The sequence below is a fragment of the Calidris pugnax genome, unplaced genomic scaffold (genome assembly GCF_001431845.1).
Source record: "Calidris pugnax isolate Ruff unplaced genomic scaffold, ASM143184v1 scaffold188, whole genome shotgun sequence".
Lineage (NCBI taxonomy): Eukaryota > Metazoa > Chordata > Aves > Charadriiformes > Scolopacidae > Calidris > Calidris pugnax.
The window spans coordinates 10010326-10022881 of record NW_015091257.1 but is presented as its reverse complement, the minus strand read 5'-3'; the positions used below and the strand labels follow the sequence as shown (position 1 = coordinate 10022881).

The following is a 12556-nucleotide window of genomic DNA, read 5'->3' as shown; positions in this document are numbered from 1 at the left end:
AGAACGAGCCTCTGTCATAACACATGCAATTAGAGCAGATATTAACGTGAGGTCACTGAGAAAAGTGTTTGACTCAAGAGAAGCAAAAGATAAGCATCTAAGAAACAAAAATCAAGGCGCAGATAAATGAAAAATGAGTAATAGAAATATAAATTAGGGAAGACTGATAGGAAAAAAAGTTGTATTTGTTTATAGAGTATTTCTACATACTCTTTCAGACATTCAGTGGCTCACGAACTCCCTCCTATCTGTGTAGCAAGCAGTTCAAGAAATCTCCCTCAGTGTTCCCAACACGCTTCAAAAATTAGAGTTGTCTCTCTGGGTCTTGACTGGACGTCAGTGGGTGTTTTGTTTGCCTTTTTTTTTTTTCCCCAGAATTAAATGTAGGCCATGCTGTTGGTGATGTAAAGATGAAAGAGTAAAGGAAGTTGTAGAAGTTATCAGCAGAGCCAGTTTTTTGTTGCCCCCATCAGAAGTACAGTAGATGTATTTTCTTGTCTCCCGTAGAATATTTGCCTTCTGATGTATCTAGAAGAGGGTCTTTCTCACAGTGTGACAGGAGAGCTAAGGTTTTGATTTCTCTGACTTGTACTAGTACTTCAGAATGGAAGAAGTGATTTTAGCATGCTGCTTAGTATCAAACTAATCTTCCCTATCATGCCCTCAGATTTACTGTTGCAACAAGCTTAATTGTCAAGGTAACATAAGGAATTGATTCACTATTTAATTTCCTGTGGCGAGCTGTATGGTTGTGTGTTTTTTGTTGTTTCCTTTCTTGACAGCAACATCTTTTGATTTTTAGTGGCCTCTGCTGGCCAATTCATGGCAAAAGTTTTACTCATGGAAAATTCACCTCTGTACTGCTTCTGAAGTGTTTTCATTTCAGCAGCTGTGATCATAGTCCTGTATTTGATTTTATTTGTATGATGTCAAACTGCACCTGTAGCTGTGAACATCAAGCATTTTTCACTAACATTCGTTTGTTTATCAAAATTTCTCAGGAGCCCTGAGATGCTGCGGTCAGAAGGTTCCTACTCCACAGGAGGAAGACATTCTTCCACAGATTCCAACAAAGCTTCAAGCGGAGATGTCTCCCCTTATGACAATAATTCCCCGGTACTGTCTGAGCGCTCGCTGATGGCAATGCAAGAAGAAGTTGCCCGCAGCCCAGATAAGCTGTACAAGGTACCTGAACAGTACACACTGGTTGGACATTTGCAGCCTAAGACAAAGGAGAATTCTTCTGCATCACAGGCTGGAAAAGGTAGAGTGTATCCTGATCGTGTTCGTCCACCTCAGTGACTGATGGGGGTTTCTGAAGTAATTGAAAAGTATTGGGTTTGTATTTAGCAGCTACCAGGATTTGAGGAGGAATAGTGTAAATAACCGTACAAGAAATGACTCACCAACATCCTTTCTTTGTGTTGAACCTGAAATGTTTGTGCTCAGTCCTCCTTATTAGCTCAGCCAGCTGCTAGGGATGCTTTTGGTATGGCGTTTCTCAAAACTTGAAGCTATTATTTAGGAAAATAGAACTATCTATGTCTTACTTTTCAGCTTCTCTGTAACAGCATGGCAAAGACTGATTTCTGGTCCTACTCCATAGGACTGTAATAGCTGCAAAGTTATGGTCCAGACTTGGGAAAAACCTGAGACTTTAAGATGTCAAGCTACAGATTTTCTCTAATTGAAAAGAATGACCTCAACACCTTCTCACTGGAGAACACGGCTGAGCTGTGTTCATCAGCTTTACATCTGCTACCAATTACACACCCATCAATACCAGTGCAGGGATCCATAATTTCTGTAGTTGTCTAGGAAGTGCACACCTGAATCATTTCTTTTGTAAAGAACTGTGCTTTAAACTGATAGCTCACCAGCACTTCAAGATACTTTACAATTAAAAATATATTTTTAAAAAAAATTACATTAATGAAATGCATATTTAATGAGCCAGACTTTTAGAGCTTTCAATGATTAGGGATGCAAATAACTGTTTGGCAGTATTTTTAAAACCATTTAATTTCAGAGATATACTGTGGCTGGGCACTTATGGAAATAATGGGATTTAGACTATTATCTCAGTTATATATTTTGTAACTGTCAATGGGAATATATCTTCCCTATTCAGTATCTAAATCTCTGAATAGGTTTCAAAATTTGGTCAGATTTCTAGTAAGTTATGAACAAGAAATTACGTGAATTTTTATCATATTAACCATCTTTTGGACTTTAATATGCATGACAACAATTCTGGACCATGACAAATCAGGAAATTCATTTGCTGCCAGATTGAATCAGAAAAAAGGCATGGAACAGTTATAATCCAGTGCAATGCCTGATGTGCACATTTCATTAAACCTCTATTGTGAGACAGCACGTCCGTGTAAGACCCAAGTGATGCTGCAGGTTGATAGACCATGGCTTACAGTGACCCATGGGGTTGGGGCTGTCCAAGGGAGCTTTGCCATTCCTTCCTATAAAAAAGACATGAACTACCTTCTGTTGACCAAATCCTGCTGTTCTTGGGCAAATTCTTTGACTGACTTCAGTAAAGCAGAGGACTTAAGGGAAATTCCACTCTCTCAGCAAACCAGAGTGTCCTGTCCATACAGAGTTTACTGACTCCATTACAGGATCTGAGCCTGACAGAAATAACAGTGAATGAAAGTATTTGAGATGTTTTTGTTTGGTGCATGGTATATCAGATGCTAATATATGTTAACAAGTCTGATACCTTATGTAAGGTTTTATCATTCCATTTGTATGTTTCTAAATAATGGCTTTAAGAAGCTCAATTCATCTTCTTCCTCCTTTTACTGCTATTTAGATGTTTCTGAAGATCATTTTGATATCTGGGGTACCTGGCATTCAACGCTGAAAAGTGGCTGCAAAGATCCAGCAATAACAGGTCAGTCATTTCTCAATTTTTAAGCCCAAATCCAGCAAAGACATAAACAATTTCTTAGTTTTGAGAAACTGCGGTGAAACCAGTAGGAGAATTCACATTGTCCAGAGCTGGACTTTTTAAAGGTGACTGTTCAATAAAATTTGGAGAAGCACAGCGTTAGACAAATGTGGCAACATTTCAAACTGTCACAAGATAATTTGAAGAGTCGTTTTAACATTACTTCAAAAAATAGAATCATAGAATTGTGTAGGTTGGAAGGGACCTTTAAGATCACCTAGTCCAACCATCAACCTAACTCTGATTAAAAACCATCACTAAACCATGTCACTAAGCTCTATGTTGACCCGTCTTTTAAATACTTCCAGGGATGGTGCCTCAACCACTTCCCTGGGCAGCCCATTCCAATGCTTAATAACCTTTCAGTGCAAAATTTTGTCCTAATATCCTGTATGAACTTCCCCTGGTGCAACTTGAGGACATTTCCTCTTGTCCTATTGGCTGTGACTTTGCCCTTATTGCCCCTGCCTTTCTACACCCTCCTTTCAGGTAGCTGTAGAGAGCGGTAAGGTCTCCCCTCAGCCTCCTTTTCTCCAGGCTGAATAACCCCAGCTCCCTCAGCCTCCTTTCATAAGATTTATTCTCCAGACCCCTCACCAGCTTCATTGCCCTTCTCTGGACCTGCTCCAGCACCTCAATGTCTTTTTTGTAGTAAATATCCCAAACCTGGACACAAAGTCATTGGAAGGTGGATGCCTGGTGGGGGTTTGAGAGCAGCTGCCACAGTAGCACAAGCACAGGCTGTGAGGTTGGCAACCCTGGGTGCTGACCCTGCTGCTGGCTGGTGTGGTCCTGACAAGTCCCTGACCCATGCTGTCTGTGTTTTTCTCCCACCTACCTCACAGAGGAACTGTGAGATTAAAACACTCCCCTGCTTTTCAAGCATTTGAAAAATGTTAAGTGCTGCAAGGCTTTATGACAGAGTAAAGTATTAGAGTCACCAGCTAATATATTAGACATAGTTTGAAGAGATACAGGGGTGCTGCTCCATGTCCCCAGGTTCAGCTGGTGGTGAGGCTGATACACCTTCAGTCACACAGCCTGGTGGTAAAAGCCACCATCCCTCTTCTACAGCATGATGCAGGAGGAAAACAATGACTTGTTGAATGCCACAGAAAGGATTACGCAGACTGATGTTGTCTTTCTGACTCTGCCCCCCAGGTTCTTACGGGAACATTTACGAAAGCAGCTTGCTACGACCTGGACAGTGCTCTCTCTCCCAGGGGAACCTCGCCATTTATTCTCCTCGGTGGCAGGGCAGCACCTCCGAATTGGACACAGGCAGGCAGGTCATGCGAAGGAGCCAGACAACTGCTGCCATCCCTGAGTGTCAGTTCCATCCCACGGTGTCTCGGGTGTGCAGTAACCCCCAAATGGAAGTGGACCCCCAAGTCGGCAGTAGGAGTTCAGACCTGTCCCACTCAAAGTCGGAGCGGCACTTGACTTTAAGCAGTGTGGAGGACCTCAGTGAGCGTGATTCGAACGTGGGTTGTTCCCAAAGCACGACCAAGCCCTCCTACAGAAAAGAGCGGCCACCACCCCCCTACCCAGGCCAAGCCAAAACAAGCTCTGCATTGTCACAGCGATCGAGCGTTTCTTCAACGTTGCACTCTTTGTGGAGACATCAACGCCAAGAAAAAAGCTCAGGGACCAGAGCAGCTGGAGGACCGCCAGCCAAAGCCCCTGACCAGACCACCTCCAGGCAGGAGCGGCCGGGCCCGCACACCCAAGCGGGTCACATCTATTCCACGGCACCTCACAATCAGAACAGTAAAAATGTTTCAGAGGCAGACTGGCGTGACTGGCAAAGGGAGAGGTGGCAAATTTGGGAGCTGCTATCAGCTGATAACCCCGATGCCCTTCCGGAAACCCTTGTATGATCGGACCCTGCAGAACTGCCTCCACCTCATAGGAAAACAACGGTGACATTGGAAAACGGGGAGGGCTTGTTTGTTTTATACCAACTGAATTGCATATACTTTTTTTTTTTTAAAACGTTGTTCACTTTAATTTCTTAACAGCACTGTCAAGCAGTCCATTTACAAATACAGTATGTTCCTGTTTTTCAGCAAGCTTTTGAGACAAAACAAGATGAAAATTCTAGTCTAATAACTCTTTATGCGTACGCTGTGTATAAGATAAAACCGTTGCTTTGATGTTGCTAAAAATGTATTTATATATCTGCAGTTTTGATGATTGTATATTCTGTAATGGGTATTGTATGATAATCATATATTATGTTTTCGTATACAGATGTCAATCAATCATGACTGCTTTTTTTAAAAAAAATCACTGCACTTACATTACCGTGATATGCATTGGAGTTCTATAGAAAGTGCACAAGCTGGTTTCTGTGCTTATATAAAAAAACCTGTTAAAGGGGGATGTTGTCCTTCTTTTCACTGCCTATTGAAAAACACTAAAATAGAGTGGAACATGAAAAGCCATATATTTTATAAGGGTAGTAGTGAGCTTAGAGGGGAAAATACCAAATATATTTTTTCTTATAAATATATTTGCAGACAAAATTAAAATTTGATACAAGATTGTAAAAATATTTTTTTAGACTCTGGTAGGAAGCAGCTCAGAGAATCAACTAAGAGCAAGGCCGTGCCTAAACCAACTAAGGATATAGTGCAAAGGTCTGCCCTCCCATTCTAGAGGAAAACCAATGGTATGTATACAGGATATAATATATATATTTATAAATGTATGATTTTATGTATTGTTCTAAACCAAATAAATAAACTGGAATCCAAATTTTAGAAAACCAAATGAAATAAATTGAGGTGTGAAACAACTGAGAGAGAATATGGCTTTTCCTTTGAAATGACAAAGCTTCAGCACTAAAAAAGTTAGAGAAAGAAAAAAAATGCAGAGACAGACATACGAAAGGGAATCACACAGAGTTTCAGAAATAAACATGACATTTGGATAAGTTCACATCTGCATTTCTATAAAAATTGTGCCAAAGTCTGGGTCAATAGTACTTCTTCAATAACTGTATGTTGCATTGTTAAATGTTGCTGTTTTATACACGTTCTGGTGTTTTTAAATTGCAAAATTGTTTATGGCCAGCAGGTGGCAATGTACTTCAGTATTCTAGAAAAAATTCTTTTTATCCACTTGATAAGGGAAAGTGTATCATATCAAAAGAATTTTATAAAACGTATTAGTCTTAATTTTAATGGAGTTGAAGACTTATTCAGTGATGTTGTCTTTAAGTTCTATCTTGTGCCATAATGATGGAATAAAAAGCTAAGCAAAATAATGAGCATATTTTTTGCTCCTTTTTTTTGAAGCAAGGTTTATATAAAATTAATGTGTTTTTACTACATTCTTGAGTTTCTCTGTCAAAAACATCTAAAAGGCTTAAGAGCTTAAGAACCACTTTCAAATATGACTTAAATATACAAGATCCAAGGTTTTACTTGAGTTTTCAGCTTACAATGTCATATAAAGAGTCTGCCCATCATATCTCTATTTCCCAAGTAAAGTTATAAGATAAAAGCACCAACCCAAGCAGAGAGGGTCAGGATTTGTCCTTTGACTGTTGTAGCACTGTCAGCTCTTTTTTTATGAATACTGCATTCAGTATAAATCTTATCTCTCTTCTTCTGGTGGTTGCAAGGCTTTTCCAAATACTGTCTTCATATGAAACTTCACAGGAAAAGGTTCTTGCACGTAGCTTGTTGAAGCAGCTCTGTGTCAATTTATTACCAAAAAACCCTTATGCCAAATTAAAAAGATAGTGGAATATAAAGAAGGGCAAAACCAAGCTCTCACAAGCAATCTTCAGTGGTTGATCTTGTCTCAATATTATCCCAGACTTGATATGGATTTGCTACGGGGAATTAAAGCTCCTTAATAGTCCTCAAAACCAGTCATAGTGTAAATTGTACTGCAGAAGATACTGTATTCACTAGGTGTCCATCTCTTCATTATAAATCCCTTCCTAAATACAGCAGCACCTGCACAGTTTTAACAGCTTTAGTGAAAGCTGTCTTGTGGTTACTCAGCCTCATAAAGAGCTTGCTTTTCGCCAATCTCTCTCTCTGTATATATGTGTATATTACCAGCAATATGGTGGTAATGGGAAAATGGAAAACAAAAAAGAAGACCTTTTGTAGGACAATGTTATTTGCACACATTTCAATATATAATTGCTCGGAAGAAAAGAGATATAGAATAAATTCTGCTGAATTAAAGTAACACTTGCCAAGATTACATCATTTCTGACATTTTCAGTTCAACAGGACAAAGCAAAATTATCACAAGCAGGTTAGGGATGTGGCAACTTTTAGTTGTACCTCTTTCTAGGCTGAAATCAGTGACATAATTTTTTTTTATGTCTTTTTTAAGATTTCACAAGAAATGTAGCTGTGAAAGGTTGTTTCTAGTTTTATGTTAGCTGATAGATCTGTATGGGCTATTCCATTTTCGATCTCTGCAATGCTTTTATCCCTGTGACACATGCTCTTGTACAGCCATAGTATTCCTCTTACGGGGAAAGTCTGGAATGTGGGGATATCAAGGCCTTTTCTCTGGCTGTTTCCCTTGGGAGAAGGATTCCTGTCATAGCAAAAGGGTCGCGTGCCTCTCCTTCAGTGAAGCATGTGGTAAAGAAGGTCTCCTCTAGAGGCCTCAGGGCAAAGTCCTGCAGTTCGGTTCCCTCCCATTGCTTCTTATTGCACCACATTGGTTCATATGGAGGACTGAAAAAACCGCTCTTTCCTCCACAGTCTGCGTTACCTTCTCTTGGGGAGTGTCTCCCAGCGGGGAAGAAGGGTGTGCTGCACTCACAGGTGAGCCCAGGAGAGGTGAGATGTGGCTGCCCCAAGGCTGCAAGGGGTGCCTGCGGGTTGCTCACGGGGCAGCGGTTGTTCTTCTCTCTTCTGTTGCAGAAATGAAAAAAAGGAGAGGATGACTGAAACTCTAGATACAAGCCAAATGTGGTGGGGAACCTCTGAGCCAAGGGAGAAAAAGAAAAGCTCGGACTTAAAAATATTACTTTAAAAATTACTGTTGCTGCTGTCTTTTGAAACAAGATGTGGTTACACAGGTGACTTGCCCATGCCAAGACCATGCTTCACTGCTGAGGGGTAAGTTGCACCTTCTCCTGACCTTTCCCAGCCTCCTGTTCCATCCCTTACACCACCTCTTTGAGTGGTGGGAGGAATTCTGGGGCTTATTGCTCTGGCTGAAACTGTATAAGGAACACATAAAAATCAGGTAGCTCAGTGGTTTTCACAAATGGGGAGGAGAAGGGACAGGGTCAGAGGTCAAGGAGAGGAGGAAGGTGGGACTGGCCACCCTGTCTGGCAGCAGTCTCCAGTTAGCCCTGTTTAAGCTACTCGTGCAACTGCAGGGCTTGCTGCTTCAATCTGTAGGCAAGAGCCCAGCCAAGCACTTGATGAGGGCTCTGTGTTACAAGCCTAAGCCAATCTGACCACCGGCTTGGGTGCTTGAAAGTTTTCAAGTGCTCTGCTGTCTACCTTAGGAGCCTAGGCTGCTACCGTGGCACAGGTCAATGCCACTCAAGACTTCTCCGCTGTTGAAATGACGTGGTTCAATGGGCTGGGATTTGTGGTTGTATAGTCTAGGGACGGGGGCTGCTCCTGTTTTGTTTCACAGGCATTGGTAGAAGTCGAAAAAACCCTGAATTTCAGCCTTTCTGGAGCACCATCTTGTCCTGTGGCACTGGTCTGGGAGAGGATCAGGGACTTCTTTCTCCTTTGGGAAACACAGAGGATGTCCAAGTCTCACCTTGCTCCCTCTCTCTGTCTCTCTCTTTCCCTTCTCTGTGCATTCATTTCCAAAAAAGAAGAAAAGAGTAGCTCCATTGTGCGATGCCGTAACCTTACAGAACTGCAAAGCAGTGGTAATGGTTCTTGGTCACATTAAAGAGTATCTTGATATCTGTAACCCCGTTTACAACATCACTGAGAATAGGGAACTACTGCTGTGCTACAGTTGCTTCAGGGGAAGGCATCTCGGCGTCCAGACAGCACAGCAGAGACCGCAGAGCTATTCAAGGCATGTAGACACCCAGAGTTCTGGGTCATAAAATGCCCCGTCTCTGAGAATAGTATTCATCTAATTTTTCTGAAGTTTAAAGCACCTCCAAAGGTGGTATCTACATCTGGAAAAGTTGCTCACAAACTCCCTTTTTATTCAGTGGAGAGAGACAGGTATTTCTGTGCCACCATCCATACAGCCTTCGAGGGATGGTCCCCTTTGAAGGGCTGGTCATAAAATCATTGAATTATAGAAACACAGAGTGGTCAGAGTTGGAAGGGACCTTACAAATCATGTAGCTCCAACCCCCCTGCCATGGGCAGGGACACCTCCCACTAAAGCAGGTCGCTCAAAGCCCCATCCAGCCTCATCCTTGAACACTTCCAGGGATGGGGCCTCCACAACTTCTCTGGGCAACCTGTTCCAGTGTCTCACCACCCTCATAGTGAAAAATTTCTTCCTGGCTTCTAATGTAAATCTTCCCTCTACCAGTTTGAAGCCATTACCATCCTATCACTCCCTGCCCTTGTAAAAAGTCCCTCTCCAGTTTTCTTGTAGGCTTCTTAAGAGCCTGTTTCTTCTTCTGCCTGTAAAAAGGAAGCCTAAATATGTTGCCTAAATAGAGACCTCTCTATGGTAGCCCTCCAAGTCTGGCTGAATGAATCCCACCCTAAGGGTCTGGTAAAATAGGAGATGGATGGAAATCCCAGCAGCAGCAAGAAGGAGCATTTAATCATGCCATTGTCTAATGCCAACAAATTATTACAGCCAGGGGAAAGGAAGGCAGTATGTTCAGCACAGCTTTCCAGCTCCTGGGGAAAGTGAAATTTGTCCAGAGGCCTCTGTCCTGTTGTGCCATTCCCTGGGCTCTTGGGTGAACCTGGCAGAGACAGTGCTGCTCCTGGGGACCGGGGAAGGTGGGTGGCAGAAGGAGATGGCATACTCAGCTCTGCTGGGGACTGTAAGAATCCAGGCATTTGCAAAGTGAGGGAGAGACACTCCCCAGTCTGGAATTGCTTTTTTTTTTTTTTAGTTTATTTATTTATTTATTTATTTGCTTTTTGTTGGTTTTGGTTTTGTTTTTAAAAATGGGATTTCTTCACTCTGTTTCCAGCTGATCTGAAAGTGTTCCTGTATGGGACCAGGATTTAATTAATTCATTCAGTGAATGAAAAAATGAATATAGGATTTATGAAAGCAAGCTGATTTGAGCATTTTAGAAATACAAGGGAGAGGGGGATTGTGCTGGGTCCCAAGTGGCACTGGCAAATGGACGTAAAATCTTCCTTGTGAAAGATGGGGTTAATCCTCTTTCTTCTACTGCTGAGTAAGCAAAGGTCTTTGCCACTGGAGTTTTAGGGGCACAGAGGGAGGGAGGGAAGAGGAAAGCTGTCTCCTCAGAATTGTGTTTGGGAGGGGGTGAAAGAGCATGTTAGAGCAGGCGAGACGAGTATCTCCAGCAGGGTGGTTGCCACGCTCTCTGGGTGAGGACGTGAGACCCAGACTCTGGATACTCTTCTAATGATTATTTAAACTTTTAAATAAAATAGAAAAAAAATTCAATAGTGTCTTAATTAAACAAAGTGGATGCCTCAGATCACTATTTCCTTTTGCCGGGCTTGTTCTTTTCCATTTCCCTGTGGGAAAAGCTGTGGGCTTTAATAAAAAAAAAATAAAATTTAAAGGGTCTGGAAAACAAAGCATTTGCTTAAAAATCTATGGTAGGAAAAAAAAAAAAAATCAGATCTGGGAAAAAGATCAGAAAATATCCGTCCCCATCCTACTGAACAATGAGCAGCCCGTTCCTCTTCTGTGATGCAGGGAGGACTGACGGATGTGCATAGGGTCATGTAGGCATGGAGCAATGGACCGAGACCAGCCCCAGTTCCATTCGCCTGGGAGGTGAAGCCACCCTTGCAGTCGGGGCACGGGGACAACCCCACAGCTCTGGTCAGATGAGACCCTGTGACACTGAATCACCTTTGCTCAGACCAAGTATCTTATAGATAGAGAAACCACAACTCCCAGCCGGTAGTCACCAACAGAATGGTCCCTGCCCAGGCGCTTTGTCTCCCTGTTTAGGAAGGAAGATTTCTTACTGCATCGTCTTGATAAAATTCCAAATATGGTCTGTTTTGAAAAAGGGCTATCAAAAAATCAAAGCTTTCTTTAGAGTGTAAAAACCTTAAATCATGAAGCGAAAAGATCACTTGAGCCCTGGTTACTATTTTCAACTTCACAGAGGTGAGTGGGCAAGTGTCCATCCAAAAATAAATAAATAAACAATCAAGGTAACTAACTAAATAAATAAGGAAAGTGAGAAAGTGAGTGAGGAAGGAAGGAAGAAAGAAAGGAAGAAAGAGAGAAAGAAAGAGAGAAAGAGAGAAAGAAAGAAAGAAAGAAAGAGAGAAAGAGAGAAAGAGAGAAAGAGAGAAAGAGAGAAAGAAAGAAAGAAAGAAAGAAAGAAAGAAAGAAAGAAAGAAAGAAAGAAAGAAAGAAAGAAAGAAAGAAAGAAAGAAAGAAAGAAAGAAAGAAAGGAAGAAAAGAAGAAAAGAAGAAAAGAAAGAAAGAAAAGAAAGAAAGAAAAGAAAGAACGAACGAACCTTTGGAACAAAAAACACTTTCTTATGCAGAAAATAATGAATGCACACGGTACCCTGCCAAGCAGGGTTACTGAAGGAAAAACACACCATTCACTCAAGGACAAGAATCATACAATCACTTTGGGGAGACTGAGTGTTGAATATGGAAGCAGCATCTGGCTTTTCTCCTAAAAAAAGGTTTAAAAGGGTGAGATGCTGAACAAACTCTTCCTTACACCCACAGGCTATTTCTGCAGCTCCCAGTAGCCAGTTAAAGGTTACCAGCTATGCTTTTGCCCAGGGTGATATCAACATCGAATAGCTGTGGCCTAATTTCTGATTTTCTGATAGCAGAGAGAGCTGGAGCCCTGAAAGAGCTCAGAGCTGTGAGAGGCTCTTCTGAAATCTTCCTAAAAAAACAAAAAGGCCCCAGCTCCCGTGTTATCAGCCACTTTGCAGCCTGTGAAATGAGCAGTGGGGTTGGGGAAAAAACAAACAAACAAACAAACAAAAAAACAGAGAGCCCTGGAGTAGCAGCCTCATCCTGCTTGCTGGGGCTGTCTGTGGGTCAACGTTATTTTAGAAGAAACTTTGCTGCTAACTCTGTGAGCTGACAGTGGGAAATGAGTGGTAGGACCTGGGGAGATGGAAGACTCTCCTGTAAAAGAACAGCACCTCTAATAAAAAGAATAAAGAAAGAAAGAAGGGAGAGAAAGTTAGTTTCCAATGCACAATTTGTGCTGTTTTTGCATGACTTCCACTGGCCAGTTTCTGAACCTTCAGGCCTTCCCATCCTTGAAGAGTCAAGACATGCAGCTAGAAACATCCAGGATTGATGTGGTGGAGCAGAGGTGGGTCTTGGAGAGGGAGCACCAGAGGGCACCCAGAAGGTGTGGTGAGGCCCTGCTAGCTGGTATGTCTTGTCCTCTGTGCCAATGCAAGTAATTTTGTCTGATCCCTGGTGCTGGTGATAAGTTGGGTATGAGAA

At 42.0% G+C, this 12556-nt stretch overlaps 1 protein-coding gene across 5 annotated transcripts in view; it reads left to right on the top strand.

The window, feature by feature from the left end:
• The window catches only part of ARHGAP6 (Rho GTPase activating protein 6), a 366400-nt gene extending 360164 nt beyond the window's left edge, over positions 1 to 6236 (top strand). For all 5 annotated transcript variants that reach the window (XM_014960401.1, XM_014960396.1, XM_014960398.1 and 2 more), the window contains exons 11-13: positions 1002 to 1264; positions 2831 to 2911; positions 4130 to 6236. In XM_014960401.1, the coding sequence (XP_014815887.1) occupies positions 1002 to 1264; positions 2831 to 2911; positions 4130 to 4848 (1063 nt within the window). In that variant the 3' untranslated portion in view covers positions 4849 to 6236. The remainder of the gene's footprint in view (positions 1 to 1001; positions 1265 to 2830; positions 2912 to 4129) is intronic.
• The last annotated feature ends 6320 nt before the right edge of the window (positions 6237 to 12556 follow it).